Source organism: Rattus rattus, chromosome 4 (genome assembly GCF_011064425.1).
Source record: "Rattus rattus isolate New Zealand chromosome 4, Rrattus_CSIRO_v1, whole genome shotgun sequence".
Lineage (NCBI taxonomy): Eukaryota > Metazoa > Chordata > Mammalia > Rodentia > Muridae > Rattus > Rattus rattus.
Genome location: NC_046157.1, coordinates 23,679,496 through 23,700,796, shown reverse-complemented (window position 1 = coordinate 23,700,796; position 21,301 = coordinate 23,679,496). Strand labels below are relative to the sequence as shown.

General features: G+C 47.1%; 1 protein-coding gene across 1 annotated transcript; it reads right to left on the bottom strand.

Moving 5' to 3' along the window:
• Positions 1-1,616: 1,616 nt before the first annotated feature.
• On the bottom strand, positions 1,617-20,425 carry B4galt4 (beta-1,4-galactosyltransferase 4). Its single transcript, XM_032900204.1, has 6 exons — positions 19,983-20,425; positions 17,646-17,878; positions 14,107-14,294; positions 8,282-8,404; positions 5,157-5,261; positions 1,617-2,554 (listed from the first exon to the last, which is right to left on the bottom strand). The coding sequence occupies exons 1-6, from the start codon at positions 20,233-20,235 to the stop codon at positions 2,422-2,424; spliced, it is 1,035 nt and encodes a 344-aa protein (XP_032756095.1). The 5' UTR covers positions 20,236-20,425; the 3' UTR covers positions 1,617-2,421.
• Positions 20,426-21,301: the final 876 nt, after the last annotated feature.

Below are 21,301 nucleotides of genomic sequence, written 5' to 3'. Positions count from 1 at the left end.
GGAGCTGGGCTCCTTTGAAACCAGCCAGGGATGGGTAGATAATAGAAACTAGTAAGCAGGGCTTACACACCATCTGAGCTAGTCAAATGGCACAGAGGTAGCATGAAGGTCCCAACAAGATTATCTTGCACCTCAGGAAATTTTGTAACAAGTCGTTGAGATGACTTTTACATTTTCCTGGTTGAAAGAATTAAGTGGAGAAATGCCAAAGGCCTGTCTTGGTGGTTCCCAACGTATCGTTGATGTATACGCCTATGACCCACAACGAAGACGAAGTTTCCATATTGCATTAGTGATATTCTGCTTCCGTTAAGGCACTGATTCTCAACTCCCCTACCACACCGTTCTTTTCTGTTACCCTCCCCAACCTCCTTCAGAGACCCTCTGCCACCAACCTTCAGATCTTCAACATCAAAGGAAACAGGGTGAAATACCAAAGGCTCTTGGGTAAAGGAGGGAAGTGGGGGTGGCTTTCTCACGCTCATATGCCATTATATAATCTCCCAAGAACAGAACTCCCTTTATACGGTTTGGCAAGGAAATAGGAAATCCCTAAGTATGGTTTTCTTAAATAAAGAAAAGAAAATACAACTTTTACTTCCCATGCTGAGTTATCGATAAACTAGACGAGCCCTGAGTAAACCTGCTGAGCCTATAAAAATGTCCTTTCAAATTCTCCTTCCTCGTTTGCTATTGTTCGTTCCAAATCTTCCTGCTCTCTCTTTCTCTTTGGGCAGGATTAGACATTATTTACACTTACCAACACAGTTCAGTGGCGCTGGAGTCACGTGATGATGGAGGACTGAGAGGCCACGGGGCGCAGCCACACAACACTTAAAAACATCACCCAAGCAAACGAAATACCCTCTTGTGACTCAGTAACAGAATGGCTTCTACCACCTCCCTCCCCTTTCCCCTACACCTTTGCCCTGTCCCTTCAATGGCCAGGACACCATGCCTGAGCACTAACCAGCCAGGCATGCTCTCAAAGGCCTGTGGTTCCCACTTCTGACTCTGCAAAGGAGATACAGAGAGGCCAGGGACTAGGCCAAGACATGACTTGCTGCAGCTGGCAGTACAAGGCAGTCATAGACACCAACAGGAGAGAGTGACAGAACCATGGGGATGGGGCCCCAGGTTTAATTTCTTACTATGTGTATGGGGGGTACACACATGTGTGTACAGAAGCCATAGAGGCCAGAGGCATGGGACCCCTGAAGCTGGCAGTTGTAAGCTTCCCCCATCAAGGGACTGCTGGGAACCAAATTCAAGTCCTCTGTAAGATTAATAAACGTTCTTTTATTTTAATTTAAGGTTTATTTTATTATTTTATGTATGTGAGTACCTGTCGCTCTCTTCAGACATCAGAAGAGGGCATCAGACCCCATTACAGATGGTCGTGAGCTACTGTGTGGTTGCTGGGAATTGAACTCAGGACCTCTGGAAGAGCAGCCAGTGCTCTTAACCGCTGAGCCACCCCTCCAGCCGCAGTACACATTCTTAACTGCTGAGCACCTCTCCAGTCCACTGTTCTGTCTTTAAGATATTTAAAATTGTAGGTACTGAAATGACTATACCGCTGGCCTTAATCAACAGCAAAAACAAGACCAAGCACGGGAAGCTTTTTCACATTTTACTACAGAGATACTCTATAGACATATTCTCAGACATTGTGTGGCTTATAAACTGCTCATCCATATCCTACATGTACAAAATCGTTTTATAAAAATGCTTTGAAAACTAATAGACAGTGTGTTCTCTGGTGGGTATTACTGGCAAGTGCCTCTGAAGAGGCTGGTACATTCAGGGTCGGGCGGCCATAGACGGGAAGGTGTTTCTGACAAGGAGGCATCCACCACAGGGGATTGGTGGCAGCAGCCAGCACAGGGACCACTGCCAGTTCACTCCATACTCTGTCCTTAGCCGGCTCTTCACTGTCACGTCTGTGGCATCTGATGCATGACTTTGTGGCTTTCTTCGCATGTGGAATCCACCACCTCGAAGATGGCCACGTACACTGAGTAACAGAAACATCTCTTAGTACCTTTCTGTCTTAGACCTAGCAATTCTGGTTCTCTAAGATGCTTGGGAATTTTGCTCCCCACTTTTTAATCTCATGATACACTGCTGAAGTGAATCCTGCAAGGACACAGTTCACAAGTTGCTTTTACTACGTCCTCCTGTCTAGAGTCCTTCAAGTTTGTGCATTACATTTCACAGCCATGATCAAAACAACCAAGAAAGCTGTCTTGCTACTACGGTTCTACATTCTACATAACCAAGAGCTCTGCTGAGAGAACGGAAAATTTCCAGCCAAATCATTAGCTGGAACAAGTTCTTAACGTGTGCTACTAGGGAAGCCTCTAGGCCAACACTATTACAATCAAATCATCAGTTCCAGGCGTCATCAGAAGATCCAGGTCACGCGGCGGTCCAGAAATCCACTGTGATGTTGGCGTATAAAGGGTTGTGTTCCACAGAGAGTAATCTGTAAGAGCAGCTCGATAAGCCATCTGTTTTCCAGACCCGTGACATCTGCTGCAACAGCTTCATTCTAGAGATAAAAGGAGCGCATCAGAATGTAGCATGCATCCCACTGCTTTCTGTCCTGCCTCAGAGCCTTTGGTAAGTAGTTTTATAATTTACGATACCTGTTGGGTTTCTTATTGCCAAAAAAATAAAGTGTGTTCCCCACAGAATAGGCAATAATGATGTCCGTCTATTTGTGTGGATCAAATCCCACATCAAATAATGATGACCTGGACCAACAGTAGAAGATCAATGCCTCCAAGGCACTCCAGTCTATGATGGAGGGATTACAGGGACCACTGATAGCAGAGGGGTGTGTGCTGCCCACTCTGAACAGGCCCTTGGCTGACCATCAGGGGTCCCTGACCGTCCCACTATTGTGAGAAGAAAGTTGTCTATAGACAGGAGGGTACATAGTTTTCATAAGAGTCACAAAAACTGTGTGTCTATCTGTCTGTCTGTGTGTCTGTCTGTATGTGTGTGTTATGTGTGTGCATGCAATATGTGTGTGTGTTAATGTGTGAGTATATATGTGTATGTGTGTGTGTGTGCAGGAAGATAAGGGTCACCTAACTCTGTAAAAGAGCCTAGGGAGGGACATGGCCAGGGTCAGCTTCACTGAAGCTTAAAAGACAGGCAGTTCACACCAAGTTAAGAAGGAAGGGAAGGCTCTAAGCAAAGACTGTGTGGTCATGGGGCACAGACAGACAAAAGAACCGAGTGTATTTGAAGAAGGATAAGCCACCTCTGTGGCTGGAGATGAGCAACAGGGGTAGGAGCTCAGCCGTGACTGTGACAACGTGGGTGGATACCAGAAGCGCAGCGCTGGGCTGTCTAATGTCAAAGGAGAAGAGACACAGGACGACTGCGCTCACGCACAGCTGGAAATGTGCAAAACTGAGTCCTATTTTGTTTAGGAATATGGACATAGGGAAAACAAGAAAACCACGAAACGCCCTAAGGAATTAACATTATGACATGAAAAGCAGTTACTGTGAAGTTCAGGAAAGTGTCACCTAGGGCAGGATGAATATTAAGAGCAGGGTATAAGTCTAGGGAAGCCACACAGACATACCTGGGTATCCAGGTGCTTTATATTTTTCGTATCATTTATAAGTATTCTTTTGTAAGTATTAAATAATTAACAAACAAAACCGCAGGACTGTTGATAAAGACTGGAACGGCATGGAAAAGTCTGTTCTTTTAGACCTGTGGCCTCTAACCAAAGAGCTAAAAGATTTTTAACACTGTCTCAACATGTAGAAATTAATAAAAGGCCCAAAAAATCTTGAATATTGCTTTTCAAAGAAAAAAAAACTCAGAACAAAAGCCATAAATTCTTCCCTCTGAGCCACACACACACAATGTGTTCATCTGCTGCAGGTCCTCAGTGAAAGGGCCAAAGCTGGTCAAGAGAGGAAAGGGCAAGACCAGGACATCAGCTCCCGAAAAAACACAGAGCAGGAAGCTTCCAGATGGCCATCGTCACGTCCTCAGGACTCAGAAGCCAGACTGAAGAGCTCTGGCCAGCCAAAGTCAAGACCGCCCTCTTACCAGGAAGAACATGAACTACTAACCCAGAGGTGTTCAGGGATACCAGACTGTTATTCTGGAAAATGATCCACCAGCATTTGGCCCTCAGCCTTCAGGCTGCCTTTCTTGTAGGAACTACTCCCCCAAGAGAGTCAAGAAATGAAGACGGGATGATGGAATCAGGACATCACGGCTCTGCAACTCTGATTTAGGCAACGAGAAAGCGGTGTGAACAATCGCCAGGTAAAGATGATTATGAGAAATCTCAGAATGAATATGTCGGTTGACAGTACCCAAAGCCACAGAACAATCCTGACACACTAATCCTGCTCTCCCAGCTCGTATATGATGACGATGACGACAATGATGATGACGACAATGTAGAGGTCACAGGAACACATCGAGTCCATAGGGAACAATTAGCAAAAATCAATAAAGGGGTTGATTATGAAGCTACCAGATGCATGTCCTAATGTCCAACAAACAAACTGCAAGGATAAAGAAACAATGGCGGGGCCTGGTGGTACCCACTCCACTCCCAGCACTCAGAAGGTGAGTAGGGTCGGGGGTCACTTGAGGCTAAAATGGACTACGTAGACAGTAAAACTCTGTCTCGCCTAAAGAAAAGAATAGAAGGAGAGCTTCCAGGCCAAAGGAGAGCGTCCTCATAATACTGTGGACATGGTTTACTCACCATGCTGAGCAAGCCAATGCTCGCCTTACAAGTCCTTACTAGACAATCAGGGGAATCTAAAAGGACTGGACGCGTGGTAGCATAATGAAGTATTTAGTTAATTTTCTTTTCCGGCGTGATAACAGTAGTCTGGTGCCTTTTTTCATATTTTAAGGATGCATGTGAAATATGTACGTACACACAGATGCTATGACAAAGTACCCGGTGGGCAGAAGACAAAGTGGGACAAAGCAGAGAAGCCCAGAGTTGACGAACCCAGAAACAAGGGGCATAGGTACTACTCTGCTCTGAAAGCTCCTTGTGAAAAGCTTTCAACAGGGTGATCAGTCCAGCCATGGTTTGTTAGCTACACAGAGGATTGATACCCAGGCTGGCGCTGCTGTGGCGACGCAGGACTTACCGGCTCCCATTCACCTCGTTGCCTTTGTCTCTGGTGTGGAAGATCATGGTGTACTTGCCCACGTCAGGCTTGGGCCGGGATATCTTCATTTTATGCAGCTCAACCCTGGAAAAATAATGAAGTTCGCTTTTGAACTCTGTCCCAAGTGACCTACCATGGAGCACTTTAAGAGAATCACCTGCAATTTAAAAAATAAAATCACACACACACACACACACACACACACACACACACACACACACACACACACAAGGAGGCTGGCGCAGTGTGGTGCTGCTACTCATGCACACAATGACTATCTCTGAGACATGGTCACTGTCCTCTGTCACCAAAGTGCCACCCACTTAGCAGTCACATCCTCTCAGGAAGGAATAAACAAGCAGTGCTCATTACAACCCTATGGGGTTTCTTTAAAAAAAAAAAAAAAAAAAAAACTGGTGTGAACTGCAGCATTGAGGCTAGCCTGAGCTACACAGTGAGTTCCAAGTGGGCCTGAAGTGCTTAATATAGATTGGGTGCAGGCAGTCACGGAAGGAGAGGTTTTACAGGGAAAAGAATAAGACAGAGCTACGTGTAGATGCAGGGCATTTAAGCTCCACTGTCTTACATGGAACTTAGAAATAGCCTTTAACACTTACTTAACGGAGAAACACCAATTTGAAGTTAATCACTCTTACGAGGGAAAGAACCTGATAAAATATTAATTTCAACACATTCTAAGCAGCAAGGCAGTCGAGTCTGTCCGGCTCTATAATTAATAACGCTGTCTCGTCACAAGGAGAGGAATGACTGTGTAAAGTCATAATAATCTCAGCCACAAACGAAGGTTCCATCTAAGTTCTGTAGCTGGCAACGTCATTGCGTCAGCTCGACCTACCGGATCTCGGCCTTGTCTACAAATGAGATTGGTGACACAGGATGTATTCCAAAGGCTCAAACAACAGATTTCACATATGGAGCATGCTCTACAAACTGTAATAAATACTGTAGGAACAAACATGGGTAGTGTTCAATATTAGTCAGCAGGTCTCGATCAATATTCTATTTCCTGGCTTATCCACTGCATTACTGGAACTCTGTTCTGAGGACCATGATGTCCTCGTGGAGGTAGGAGAGAAAGTCAGAAAAGCAAGTCAGGGACGTGGAGAGGAAGAGCCCCCACACCCTGGGATCTAGCTGACTTTCCTGCAGACAGAAAGGAGATCTCAGCACTGCTGATAAGGCCAAACTTGCCTGCAGAGATAACGCAGGGTTTTCCTACAGACACTTTAAACTAGGATGCTAAAAACAACAGTGTCCACCTAGGGCCGGAAGGCTTACACCTTCAAGCTTTCCACCGTGACTCCTCTCGTCCCTAAATCTAAATAACCCGCCTCCCAAAACCACGTCCAATTTCATTCACAAAAGAAAAATTTCAGAGAGAAATAAATAAGCCAGCTCACAGATTTTTAAGCTCTGTTTAATCTTTGAACCTTGTTTTGGACTGGAGAAATGGCTCAGTGGCTAAGAGCACTGACTGCCCCTTCCAGAGGACCAGAGCTCAATTCCCAGCAACCACAGGGTGGCTCACAACTGTCTCCGGTCTCAGGTGGAATCAGACTCCCTCTCCAGGCCTCCGCAGGCCCCGCATGTACACAGGGCACGAGTTATAGCTGTGCAGACAAAACATTCACACTCAAAAAAGGAAGACAAGAAAAATTGTAAAGCCTTGCTGTCATCTACACCCTTTAAGCAATCTATCTCAGAAACAGGGTCGTCTGTGTACTACACGTGTGTGCACATGTGAGCCACGGAAGACGATGAAGTATGACTTCCCCTAGAGAAGCCCACACCAACACGTGGGTATGTCTTATTCTTTCCCCCAAAAAGACCTCTACAGCTCTGGACTCCTGCACCCAATGTGTACTAAAAATGCCTCCAGATAAATTCAAGTCTGCTTCCTGCTGGCTTGTGCTGAAGTTCTTCTCTGTCACAAGCAGAGATCTCTGAAGAGAACTCTTGAGGCTGCTGGAGAAGGCGGTAAACCCTTCCACTGCTGATGCTCACCAAATAAAAACAAAACGCCAAGGTTTCACTCTCCCTGAAAGCTAAGGGATGGTGGGGGGCGGGGAGGGAGTGATGGTGTGTAACCATAGCAACTGTCTACTGCTCAGCCCAGACAGGCGGTACCATGAACTTGGGGGAAAAGGGAGTGCTGGCTTCCTCCAGCCCTTCCCAACCCTGAATCCATGTGATCTGCAGTTTGTGTGACCAGGACAGTGACTGCTGAGGGGCTCGGTGACATGGAGACTTTAGGCAGGAAAGCCTCCCTCTCTCAGAAACAGTGTACAAGCTCTCTGCCCAAAGGGGACAAGAAAGAAAAAGAAGAAAAAGGTCCCCTGACTGCCCAGGAGGCCCTTGTAATCAAACTCTAACTTACAGGCTTTTGAATAGTTTGGAATTTCTGGGTAATGGGAACATCTTTAACCATCAAGACAATCTCTCTCTCTCTCTCTCTCTTTCTCACACACACACACACACACACACACACACACACACACACACACACAAAATGTCTTGAAAAGGCACGTAAAAGAGGAGGCCAGGCATCATGAGAAGTTCCTCTTGGTCCTCCAGAGCAAAGAGAAGGGATCCAGGAGTTATACCAGCAGCCCAGAGTGAGACCTTTAAGTCAGGAACCTGCCACAGTGTATAGGAAAAGGACACCTTTGCCTTCTTTGGGGCATGTGGCTCCTTAGAGAAATTAGCACCCTGCTCTACAAGCTGGGAACAGTCAGGGCCCCTGGGGTCTGAGGAAAAGCATGAGACTTATCATAGGCCATTCTCAGGGCGGAAATCTCACAGACAACCTTAAGAATGGGACATCCCAATCACTGGTGCCCCACCCCCAAACACTTCTGAACACCAAACTCAGCAACAGATGATCCTCATTGTCTTCTAGGCTTCCGTTGACAAAGAACAATTTAGGTCATTCTGCCCTCCTTTCATACCCTGGCAACCTTTAAACCCAACTCTGCAGCCTTAGGACCTGCTGGCCTGGCATTTCCAGGCACTAAACATGAGTGCGAGTTTCCGGGTCACCACTGAGAGCAGGGCCCAGGGAAGGTCCCTCCTCTGCTGTTCACCTGAGTCTGAGGTCATCGTCTTCTCCTCCCCATCCCCAGTAGTTGTTAGAGAATCCATTCACCTTGAAAAACTGTTCTCTGCTGAGGGCAGTAACGCCCCCAAAATATTTACTGTAACGCAACCTGGAGCAAAAGAGAAGACAGAGAAGTGACATTTAGCACAAAGCCCCTCTGTTCCCCAGACACTCTAGCTAGCTCTGGTGTCGGGGGCTAGCACACCAGGAACACTTGGGAGATGGTTCACTTCCGCCCATTTCATCTATCTACTCTTGCCACACGCCCACCTCCCTATACTCCTGACCTTTGATCTGCTGTTGGATGACCAAAAACTAAATAAGGTGACCCCACATACCTGTTATGGATAACACTGGTATTCAGAGGTCTGTAAATACACCTGAGAGTGCAGTATGGCCTTAAATGTGACCGATTCCATCCCCCATATAAAGGCTGCCAAGAACACCAAGTGAGGAAGGATTCTGGGTTGCACCCATGTTCATCATCAATGAGTCTCATGATAAATACACTCTCCCCACCCCTTTCTTTGGGTAGGGAAGATGTATAAATCAGGAGACAGTTCCAGTCCATGCTTTCTTTGTGCTCACTCTGCAAACCACCACCTTAGCGTTTGCTCTCTACTAGGACTCAACACGCCACCCTACTACGCTGACCTCCTGGCTTGGGCAACCAGATGGAATGCGGTTGTTTTTCATGAAAGTCGAGTATGAAGGAAAACATTTGGTTTTGAGACAAGACAATCAATTTTTCTTGGGCTAAATTTGAGGTGTCCCTAGGCCCATGCCAACAGACAAAGGATCCAGGTCCAAGTTCACAGACACCTTGTGCTGATGTAACTCAACAGCTGTGAGTCCTTGAAGACCATGGGTAGGAGACATCACTGGACAAGTGTAGAATGAGGAAGAAGAGTTGAACATTCGTGGAACTGCTGTTGAGGCTAAGAAGGAAAAGAGGAAGCCAAAAGCCCAGGAAAATAGAGTGGGAGGTATGGCAGAGGGTAGCTCCCAGGCTGAAAGGGCTCTTATCCTACTGACATGTTGTTAACAAGCTTGGCTAAGGCTAACCCTTAATACAACCCTGGCATCCTCCCAAACTGCAGGTGGAGGAAGGGAGCTACTAAACAGAACTATGCGACCATGTCAAAGATTTCTAACTTTTAATCAACTTCAGTTCTCAATGTCTGGGGCCAACTAAACACCAATGTATCCCAGACAAGAAGAAAAACCAAAAAGAAAGACTCAGTCACACTGTAGATATTTCCCACCTAACACATGGCATCCCCAAAGTTACTCTGAGGTTGAGTGGTTTCTACACTCCTCGTACAAACTAGTGACCTTATGTATGCCATAATAGAACTAGATATGTCGTCAGCTTAGACCGTGTAAATATCTGTGGGAAACAATCTTAAAGGGGGAAGTTTTATTTTTGCTCATAGCTTCTTTCAATCCATGGCCAGCTCGCTCCATTACTGATGGGCCTGTGGCCAGTGAGAATTTCATGGTGGAAAAGATATGGTCCACGGGGATGGCTACTCACTTCATGACAGTTAAGATACAAAGATGAGGAAGAGGAGCAGGGCAATGTATAGTCCCTGGGAACACACTTCTAGTGACCCACTTCCTCCAAGTAAACCCCAAATCTGAAAATGCCCACCACTTCCCATTAATACCACAGGATTATAAACCAATCATTAACCACTGATTTGGTCAGAGCCGTCATGATCTAGCTGTCTCTGGAGATGCCCTCCCAGGCACCTCTGAGGTATACCTGACTTCGGTGGCACCTCTCAGTCTAATCAAGTTGACAACCAAGACTGATCATCACAATCAATCACATTCATGAACTTAGAATTCTGGGAAATGGCATTTCTCAGCTTAAAACCAACCAAAAGAAATAAGATACTTAGAACATGGCTATTACTATCATTCACTAGCAGTGACTTATGTATGAGGACTCTAGTTAACAATGAAGGGGCACTCAACTATCAAAACAACAACAACAACAACAACAACAAAAAAAAAAAAAACAGCTACATCAGGGCCTGTGGATGAAAACAGTGGTAGGGAACGTGTTTGGGCCTAGCTGCTTTGTAACTGCATGGCCCACAGTAAAAGAATCATGGGATTGTTGGACAGAGCCTCTCCATGTATTTACAGCACAGGAAGAAAAGACCAAGTAGTAAACACCTGGTGTCTCACTGCATGACCCCTGCTGAGCCGGCTGATGCATGTGGAACTGTACGCCTGGACCACACCTGGGTGGTGGTCAATTTACTTCTGCCTTTTGCTTCCTCAGCCTTTATCCTTGAGCTTTAGGCTGGTCTTCTCAGATTTCTCCTAATTAATTCAGGTCTCCTAGTGGGTCATTTTGTTGAAGTCACAAGCCAGGTAGTCTTGAGCCAGGGTTTCCCACTGTAGCTTCCCAGATATTTTCTACCTGGAGAACTTGGGTATATAAGTGGTAAATAAACTACAGGAGACTCTTCCTCCTTCCTCTCTCTCTGACTCTCTTCCCCCCCCTCTCTCCCTCTCCTGGCTTGACCCGATAACCTGTGTGTGTGTGTGTGTGTGTTTCTTTAATCCCACAGGCTTTCGCCCGACAAACAGTACCCCACATAACCTTCTAGGCACCAAAGAGCAGTCTTCATGAGAGACCTGGCATGTGTGCTCTGGAGGGGACTGCTGGAACTTACGATGCTCCGATGCTCCGGGCAGCTGGCTGAGAGCAAGGGACTACCAGGAGCCTTCCCTCCTAGAGGTCTGAATTAAACAACCCCACAGCAAGAGGAGCAAAGCCTGGAAGGACCTGGATCTGCAGGGAGGATCCTGCGTGGAACCCTGGGGAGAAAGAGTGTAGGCTACAGAGCACTGGGCCCAGTGCTTTGCCTCCAGGGAAAGCCAGAGCTGCTCTTCCTGTCATTATCCAGCAAATGCCTCTGTGTTTATTGGCTTTTGCTTTTGGTCCCTTTTCTGGGAAAGGATACCTTTTAAGTGGCCCTCAAGTGAGTTTACATATATAATAACTTAAAGGTCCTCAGAATGAGGAAAATGTAGTCATACAGTTATGGCTCAGAGGGAGTTGTGGAGGAAGGAGGTGGGCACAGAGGAGTTACTGGCAATAAAAATCTACCATGAATCTGAAACACTTGGGCAAGCTCCTTTAGCTTCCTGCCGCTGAATGTGCAGCAAGTGAAAATATTTCCGTTTTGTTTGGTTTTTGTTTTTACAGTCTGGGCTGTTTAAATTTTTTTTTTAATATGTTAAACCACAGATTCATACAGAATTAGCTCCAGCAGGCTCAGTCTCCTTCCCATTCCTCACAAGATGCCCAGCTCCGGGTGGAACAGGCTGGTGAACCAGATCTCCTTCTCTTTGGCTTCCTTTAACTCCGGACCATTTTTCCTTCATCCATTTCAGAAAGCTGTCTTTGGTCTTAGAGGACTTGGTTCACTCAACCCACACATTGGTTCTCTGGGCAAGAATCCTGCCCTTAACTCGCTTGTTTGCAATGATACCCACAGCATGCTGGGTAATGCTGTAGACTCTTCCAGTTTGACTGTGGTGACACTTACGGGGTACTTCTTTATGAACAGTGCCCAGTCCCTTGACGTCAACAATACCACCCTTCTTGTAGACTCACATGCATGTGGCAAAAAGAACAAGTCCATAGTTCGTACAAGGCCTAGAGAACAGCCACCCACTGTCCCTCCTCTTCCTCTTTGTGCTGGTAGGCGAAAACCTTTCTTATACCTACATCCATGGGGCTGGTGAGGCGGTGAAGAAGCCTGGGCTCACTAATGCTCTATAACACTCGGAAGACACAGAGACCCTAAAACTGAAAGTGCCTGCCGGGGTTGGGGATTTAGCTCAGTGGTAGAGCGCTTGCCTAGGAAGCGCAAGGCCCTGGGTTTGGTCCCCAGCTCCGAAAAAAAGAACCAAAAAAATAGAAAAGAAAAGAAAGTGCCTGCCACCAGCAGAATTTTGCCCAGGATATCGAAAGTAAGGAGGTAGAAGGCCTATCTCTCCCCAGCCACAAAAGGGGGCAGGAGGCCTATGCATGATCCATACAATAAGACTGGACCAAAGTAAGATCTGAGTCTGGTAAGAAGTACAGGGCAGGTGTAACGTGGTGGTGGAGAACCTGCGTGCTGCAAGGGCCTCAGCTTTGCCTCCCATCAGCATGTGTGCACGAATACACATACACAGACTCTGGGCCACGGTTTTCCTCGGCGCTCACACTTAAAAGGTAAGCACATTCGACTGTGCAGGGAGACAAGGGCTTGCTGACGGTGTCTGGGAATAGCGGCAATGTCTGGCCACATGTAAGGAGACCTTAAACGGCAAGACAGGCACGGGCCACCTCTTAAAGTGCACAGAGTCTGACGGAATCCATGACGGTGACACTAGAGTGTAAGGTCAAAATTCGTTCCCAATGGGCACTTATCTCTTCACGCCGACGGCCAGGTTAACGTGAGGATACAATGTAGACTCTGTCCTTAAATCCCCCTGTGTAATTAGAAAAGGAACGGGAGGCTTAAAAGTTAGGAGGTTAAGAGTCAGTCGCAATTGGGCACGGTACGTAGACTGCTGACATTTCCTCATAGAGGGAGGGAGCGGCAAGATTAACTGGATCCTCACCTCTGGTTCCTGTTACTCCTCCCTGTCCTGTGTATGAAATGCCCTAAGTGCACATGGCTCTGAGGTCTGGGGAGGTGTTAAATTATATAGGCTGGGGAGGATTAACCCAAAGTACTGCTATGAGCGTGGGTGCACGGAAGCTGCCCTCCATGCTGACTGCGGACCTTCCAGAAAGGCTGTTTAAGGTCACGCATGCGCTCCTGCCAGCAGCTTCTCCCACGCATGCTCTGTAAGTACGCCCCACTGCTCCTCAGAGAAAACTCTGGTGGAATCGAACTTTGGTTTGTCCTGGAGACCTCATAAGGAAGGAGGTATGGGTTATCCCCAACCCCCAACCCGGCCCCCCGGAGAGGGTTTCTCATGGGAGTCACAAAAGCATTCTCTTAAGTAACCCAAAGAAAGAGACCTATATGGAAAGAGCAATGTGGGAGCGAAGACCAAGGAAGGTTATCAAGAGAGTCAGTTTCCCTTCCTCACTCTTCAGGCTCTGGTGGAGTCTCCCACCCCATTTTCCAGGTTGGTTTTAGTTTCACACAGACTTCCTCCCCCTCCTCCTAACAGTTGCTTACAGTTGTGCTTGCAGATTCCCGCATCTCCATAGGAGCTTCCTGTTTCCTTACAGCAACACTTTCCCTGCCTCTTCAGACTGGCCTCTTGGCCCCTAGCCTCGTGGCATAGCAACACAGGGATGGCAGGGCTTGGAGGAGAGGACAAGAAGTGTGCACAATTGGCTTAATTTACATAGAGCTTACCTCCATAGCTATTTTCCGGTCGGTTGCATTTCACTGGTATTAAATACAATTAAAGATCACGGGCCTCTTTGGCGGGATAGAAATGGAGAGAAAGGAAGGGACCCTGGCATTTCCCCTGGTAGCTCTGAAAGACAGGAACTTGTCCTGGATATCCTGGCTCCCAATCGGGCTACTAAGGTGGACATGTAGGTCCCCACCACAGACACTGCGTGCGGACCCAGCACAGTTGCGCGTCTCTTTCCTGCTCTTTCTCTTTGTGTTTCTTGCCAACGTTTTGGAAGACCCTCTTGCCCTTACTTCATGTTTTAATTGCTGTTCTGCCCATTAAGGGAAAATGGACCATCTTTCCCCATTTCTTGCCTCCCTACTCCAGACACCAATAGCCTCGATTACGTACGCTGCACAGCCAGGGTCGCCCTACCTGTAGCCAGTGCTGTTCCGGCCCACGACCAGGTGCTTGGGCTGATCCCCGCAGGTGTAGAGGTTGAAGTCATTCTCGGGCACCAGGTCCACGTCGTGGAATATGAAGCAGTCCCAGTTCTCCTCCTTGAGAGCTTCCAGATAGCCCACGTTGAGGAGCTTGGCCCGGTTAAACTTTTTACTTCCGGTCTATGGAGAATGCACATGAAAATGAAGAGGCCCAGAGAAAAGGCTCCCTCGTGCGCTCCCCTTTCACCCCCATTTAGGAGTATTAGATTGCCTCTGTTTGTAGGCAAGACAACATAGGATCTAACAGAGCGAATGCAAGGATAACACACAGACCATTGGGTTTGGGCTTTGTGTTTCACACGTATTTATATTCTATAATTTAAAAGCATCCCGTCAGGTCTGGCAAGTTGTCTGATGGTGGATAATTTGCTTAGATGAAAAGACTAAAAAGCTCAGTAGGTTGGTTGCATGACAGTAAGTTTCTTTGTTTTTGTTTTTTGAGACATTTTGCCAAGCTGGCCTCGAACTCACAATTCTCCTGCCTCAGATTCCCACATGCTGAGGTAATAGCGCAAGCCACCATGCCCGGTCAGATGTAAGAATGCTTTTATTTTTCAGTGGGTGAGCATAGGTGGCCTCTGAGGGCAGAAGAGAACGGTAGGGTTCTGAGAGCTGGAGTTTCAGGCAGTAATGAGCTGCAGGAAGTGAGTGTAAGAATCTGAGCGTGGGCCTCTCCCTGTCAGAGCGCGATGTGATCTTAACTGCTGAATCATCTCTCCACACACCCCACACATACCTAACACTACTGAGCAGGGCACTTAAAAGTTAACAAGATGGGTTTTAAAAAATGAGAAAGTGGCTGAGATCATTTTTATGTGGTATTTTTAGCACCAAAAAAAAAAAAAATGCAGTATAGTTTTAAAACACAAATAAAAATAAAGCAATATAATTGTGCATTTCGATCTATCTATTAAGAGGCTGGAGCTCATGTGAAGTGTTCTTCCAAGCTCGGCTTTTAAAGGGCCCTTATGAATTCCACTGGAAATGCCAAAGCCCCCTAGAATGTTCTTGTCACAACAGTTAGTGCTACTGCTTTTCTGTCAGCTCCTGGCTGATCTCCAGCTAACCCTCCACATTGACACTGAACCTCCAAGAGACTAAGCTAAGAGCTTGTCAGGAAGGACCAAGAAATTGTGGCCTATCAACAGAGAAGGTTGTTGCTAATACTGCTAAACTACTTAAAACATTCTTGGAAACGGCTTACCAAAATCCTGTGACAACGCTAATGACAGAGGCTATTCCTTACCGTTCAGAAGCTCTGAAGACAACACGGCCTGCAGATCATCAACACTTTATGTGCGATACGACGCAAGCGCCTCTCAGAACAACTTTGCTCAAGGCTAATTGAACGGTGTAAACTTAAAGTCTGGTTTGACAGCTTATCATAACAAAGTTATAAGCGACTCTTAGAAGTTAACAGCAGAACTTTCCTGAAGAGAGTAACAAAGTAGGTATGTTTCTGTTCATACGAAAACCAAACCCGAGCACATATGCCTGTGATCTCAAGTACTCTGGAGGATTAAGGGTTTCCAAGTAGCCTGGCCAAGAAGGAAGGGGAAACTAGGGAGAGGCAGGAAGATAAAAGAAAACAGAGCAAGTGAAAAAAGGGGGACTTGGGAGACTGCCACACGTGCCTAACAACCTGGGTTCAATACCAATTTGAGGGAAGTAGAACTCACATTAAAAAGGCCAGATGATTCAATAACCAGGCAAGACTCCCAGTGCAGCGACTGCACACCAACCCAGCCACAAAAACTTCCAACCTATAATTTGCCCTGCCCACAAAGGGTACTGGGGTAAAGGTGGTGCAGAAGTTGTGGGAATGGCCAACCAATCACTGGTTCAACTAAAGTTGGGGGGGGGGGAGTCAGATGAGGTAAAAACACCTGTAACCCCAAATTCCTGCGGTAAGAGGGAAGGTAGGAACAGGAGGATTGTCTGGAAGCTTTTAGGTAAGCTAACCTGGAGTATGCAGCAGCAAAAACAGTAAGAGAGACCCCTGACTACACACACACACACACACACACACACACACACAATCTTTTGAAAAGGAAAACAAACCAAAAATAGTACCATATTCTTAAGTAAGAAGTCAGACTCAATAAATCACAGTTTTAACCAATTAAACAAGATTAATTCTAGAACAAAAGAAGTGGCTGGAGATACAGCTCAGTGGGTAGAGCTTGCCAGCACCCACAGGGCCCTGAGTTCAACCTCCAGATGACCCACACGTGGTGATGCCTGCCTGAAATCCCAATCTGGGAGAGGTAGAGGTAAGAGGAGTAGAAATCAAAAGCTCAACCTTGGTTGTGCTTCAGGCAAACCTCGGTTACCAAGGGCCCTGTTCAACAACAGACAAGAATCTATAGGAGAGAGACGGCTCAGTGGTTAAGCGTAATTGCTGGTTTTGTAGAGGATATGGATTTGGTTACCAAAACCCACATGTCAGCTCACAACCAGCCAAAATTCCAGTTCCAGGGAATCCAATGGCCTCTTCTGACCTTGGTGGGTACCAGTTATACACACGATATACTGCATACATGCAGGCAAATCTTTAAATTAACTCTAAAGTCCATTTTAAGTCTTAAAAACTGGACACAGATATACCACAGAGAAGCACCTGATTATGATGTCTTTCATAAAGTATACACTACACAGGAGAACCCATGAACTAACCATTCTACCTAAAACTGGTATCATCGGCTACATCCAATATTAAGCGAGCAGTTAATGATTTTGCCCACACTCTTGTTAGAATTGAAGGAGCATTATTTGAATGGCCCAGGATAATATTAACAAGTTTAGACACAGATGTTTAAACCGATGCTCTATCTTTCACTTAATAAACTTTAATACCAAAGAGAGGCATCTTTAGCCACCCACCAGCGACTGACCTTAAAGCTGAACTCTTACGAGGTAGCGTACGGGTGGTTAAGTGCTGTTCCTACTAACTAATCTGGAAGCCAAACGAGTGAGTCAAGGCGGTGAAAATTAAACTGACACCTGTTTGACGTAAGTAGTGGTGGAGTTAAAGGTCAAGGTGACTGGAAAGCCACTCAACGAGCTGGCTGTACCACTTGGCACTCTGTGAAATCGCTCTGGAGACCTCGCCTGCAAAGCCACATTCGATAACAACAGACCGGAGCCCAACCCCATTTTGCGCAACACAGGGCAAACCTATAAGAAATAGGAGAGGCAGGAGAGCTCAGGGGTGTAGGGGTGTGTGTGTGTGTGTGTGTGTGTGTGTGTGTGTGTGCGCCAGCACTAGCTAGCATGGTGTGGTGGGTGGCTCTCAAAACAGGCTTCCTCCCAAAGTGCACATTAGGACAGTGATGCTTCACCCCACCGCTCCACACTCAAGGTGGATGAGGGAAGAAAATTCTCCTTCTGATGATGGGTCCTTCCACCCAAAACAGACATGCGCGTTGCTTCCCCAGCGGACTGCAGGGTCCAGGAAAGCCCCACACTCACCTGGTGGATGACGTAGATGCCGTAGTCCAGCTGCTGCCTCTGCAGGAAGGGATGCAGGTGTTCCAGCAGGTATATCAGGTGCTTCTCTCTGTTCCGGTGGGGGATGAGGACCGCCACCCGCTGCAGGGCCTTACACTCCTCCGGGCGATACCGGCCTCTGGACACTTTGGGGTTTTCAGCCTGTACTTCCTCCAAAGTGAGGTCCGGCTTAAAAACAAGCTTGTTCTGCCCTCCTGCAATCAACACAGGACACGTCGCAATCGGGGCTGTGGCGCGAAGCTCTGGGCTTTATACAGCTGATTCAGATGAAGGCTTGGCTCTCCGCCTGGCGCACCGTGAGTACCACAGCTCCTACTGCTCTCTTTGGACGGAAGTCTCCTGAGCCGTACACAGGGCACCAAGAGCACTTGCTGACAAGACAAGTAACTGGCGTGGGAGGGCATTTCCTGTGCCTGGGCTGAGCGAACCACAAAGACTGCCCAGCCACCCCACTGCCCACTAAAGATGAGGGCCAGACTGAGTAACTGCTGTACCAAGAAGGATGAAGTCTAAAAGCCAAGAACGTTCTATAGACTCCAACTCCTGCCAAGAGGCCCTTTTCCCACTTCTGCCCTACACTCCACATGCTTAGGTCTCTGCAGGCAAGGCACTAGGAAGAACTGAAGCCCACCAGTCTCCCTAGCCTGGGTGACAGCTACACGCCCTCTGTAACTCTTCTCCCTCCATACCCGGGTAGATGTTTCCAGTTAACACAGCATCTGCCAGTGAAACTCGAGGCTGTCCATAGCAATCAATCCCGAGCAGGGCTTCAAATGTCAGACTGAAGTAAGTAACCCCCGTTTTCTGACCTGAATACAAAGGACTGCCTGACCAGCAAGAGAGGAGGCAGAGTTCTGCTTAGGAACTGAGATGACCTCCCCAGTGCCTTACGTGCATGGCCTTTAAGGCTCCCACACACTAGACAGGGTTTAAATCTGTGAGCTGCTAGTGGGCTGTACTATCCCCCCCTTCCTCTCCAAGCGGCCTTTCAACAGTCTGAGGCATGCTAAGACAGACATGCTGCAGTTCCCACAAGCAGATTAAGAACAACAGGTCTATGAAAAAGCCCCAGGCCACCCAACAGACTTCTCTCCTAGTGTTGACAGAGAGCCAGCCATAGCTGTTTGTCCGGGAGGCCAGTTAGAATGGGACACCCCCATTTCCATGCCGCCTGCTTACTGTGTCCCCAGGAAGACAAGCAAGAGCTGCACGCTGTGACGTGCGCTGTGACGTGCGCCGTGACATTCGCTGTGACGTGCGCTGTGACGTGCGCTGTGACACAGCAGGTGTAGCACACAAGAAACTGAGATTTCCTGAGGCTGGGGCTTGGGCCTGAGTCCTTCCAAGAAGACGAAACAGATCTAAGGTGAGTTTCAGATGATTACACAGGATCCCTTGAGGCTGACATGCACTGAGAAACGGCATTCTGGGAAAGGGGGAGGGTCGATACTAGACGAGGCTCAAAAGGCTGTCTGGAAAAGTCTGAGCCCTCTGATGCTCTGGAGAACCAATATATGTGAGAAATTTTCTCTCTCAGATGTGCTGAGTCCACTAAAACCAATTCGTTGCTCGTTAAGCAAGGAAGAGATCAACAGGAAATCAAACCTATAAGATGATCCTGGAGAAATAAACCTAAAGACCGCACTGAACAACCGAGTCCTATCTCTTGACTCCATACTTTTGGCCAAAGGGACACTTAACAGGTAAGACACAGATGAAAGACTGCCCATGCTTGCAGTTTCCACCAGCAAGGCCGGATGGTATGCCCGGGTGCCCACTGTCTTAGAGACAGACAATGAGAAAAGCGTGGGGCAGAACCACAAGTCCAGACTTAATACAGTATGAATGATAAAATCAGGATCATTCGTGTGGTAGGATTGAGCTGTATACTGATGAGAATCAACGAACCAGAAGCTGAACAGAATGTGAGGTGGCAGCAGCCATCACATGCTTCCTGTCTGTCAGGTTCAAAGGCCTGTGAGTCCTGGAGTCAGGATATGGAATAGGAGTAAGGGCCTCTCAAAAGTCTTGGGAGGGGGTTGGGGATTTAGCTCAGTGGTAGAGCGCTTGCCTAGGAAGCGCAAGGCCCTGGGTTCGATCCCCAGCTCCGAAAAAAAGAACCAAAAAAAAAGTCTTGGGAGCTACCATTTTTTTTTTTTTTAAACTGGCATGCTGACTCCAAGGTATAGTCGTTCTGCAAAACTTAATTAAGTATTATTCTGCTTTCCACACTTTTCTCCACATCAGCTAAATACTTTTTTGTAGTACTTAAACAGAACAAATCCAGCAAGTACTTACTGAGGTTTGGAGACACCGAAGGGCAATTAGCAAGCTCTGCTTTCTTCATGGCTACCTCGTGGCCCAGAGTTTCTTCATTCCCCAAATACATGACCTTGTGGAAAGTAGCCATGAAGTTCTTTGCCCTGGGAATTACTTGAATAGCACCCACAAAGTAGTTGCTGGTGGCCCATCCAACCACTGTCAGGGACAGGGTAAAGAGCAGCAGCAACCGTAATCTGTAGGAGAGGAGGTAAGGTGGGTTGCAGCCCATGTCTCTCGGTTTGTGAGTAATCCGTTATCTCTGCTTCCGCCGCAGTGAGCAGGTTTCAATTTGCACTCTTCCAGTATGGCCGAGGATTTGATGGCAATTCATGAGGCAAGGTTTGCCCCCATTCAGCAGCTGCCTCCCAGAGATCACTGGAAGACAATCGCAAAAGATATATTATGAATAAAAATCCTGTCCTAAAAATGACAGACCTAAGTACACATTAGAAACCCAATCCCAGCTGAGCTGCGGTGGCAGTGAGATGCTAGCCCAGGGCACAGCCCGACAGAGTGTGGTGGAGTGGGACGAGAAACACCAGGGGACCCAAACAGAGGTCGTCGACAATCTGTGAGAAAAACGAGTCAAGATCAGGGACTTGGGTTTGGAGAGAAACCATAATCCTACCACTCCTGAGCTAAGTGATCTATGTCCAGTCACTTCACAGAGCTCCTTATCTTACCTGCAATGTGGGGTAAAATAATACCTCCAGAGATAGCATCTACCTTCCTACAGGGCTGGACTATCATGGAAAGTACTGACCAGCCTCCTGGCAGCCACCAACTAGTGACCACCATTCTCACTGTGACATTAAAGAGACTGGTGTGGGAATGGCCAATGGCGGATATATTGGCAGCCATCTGGATCACCAAAGGTGTTTCTCACAGGCGATAAATCGTCCTTGATCTCATAATTCAATACCACCAGGTGGGATGATACAAATTCCTCTCTAAGAGATGCTATGCTCTTGGTTATTAACAACAACAACAACAAAAAAAAATCCAGCTATTCAGGATACTTAGGGACCAACATCTATACCAGTAAATTCACTTGATGGGAAGGATACCTGTGGAGGGCCTGTGGGCACAGCTTCCAACACCCCCACATCCTCTACACCATCGAAGTCCCATTATGCCTCAAATCCCAAACATCTTATCAAGGAAAAGGCATCGAGAACTGAAGCCAAACTCCAGTTAACTTCCACAGCCAAGCAGACTGTCTGTGCTCTGGACCAACAAGGAAATATTTCTGATGACATCTCAAATGACAAGAGAGGAAAAGCCAGTGCAGCAAG

Coding starts and splice junctions, on each gene's coding strand:
- B4galt4 (XM_032900204.1), bottom strand. CDS start 20,235: ATGGGCTGCAACCCACCTTACCTCCTCTCCTACAGATTACGGTTGCTG. Junction 8,405..14,106: donor CGGAACAGCACTGGCTACAG/GTAGGGCGACCC, acceptor CTTTTGCTCCAG/GTTGCGTTACAGTAAATATT. Junction 5,262..8,281: donor GACGATGACCTCAGACTCAG/GTGAACAGCAGA, acceptor TTATTTTTCCAG/GGTTGAGCTGCATAAAATGA.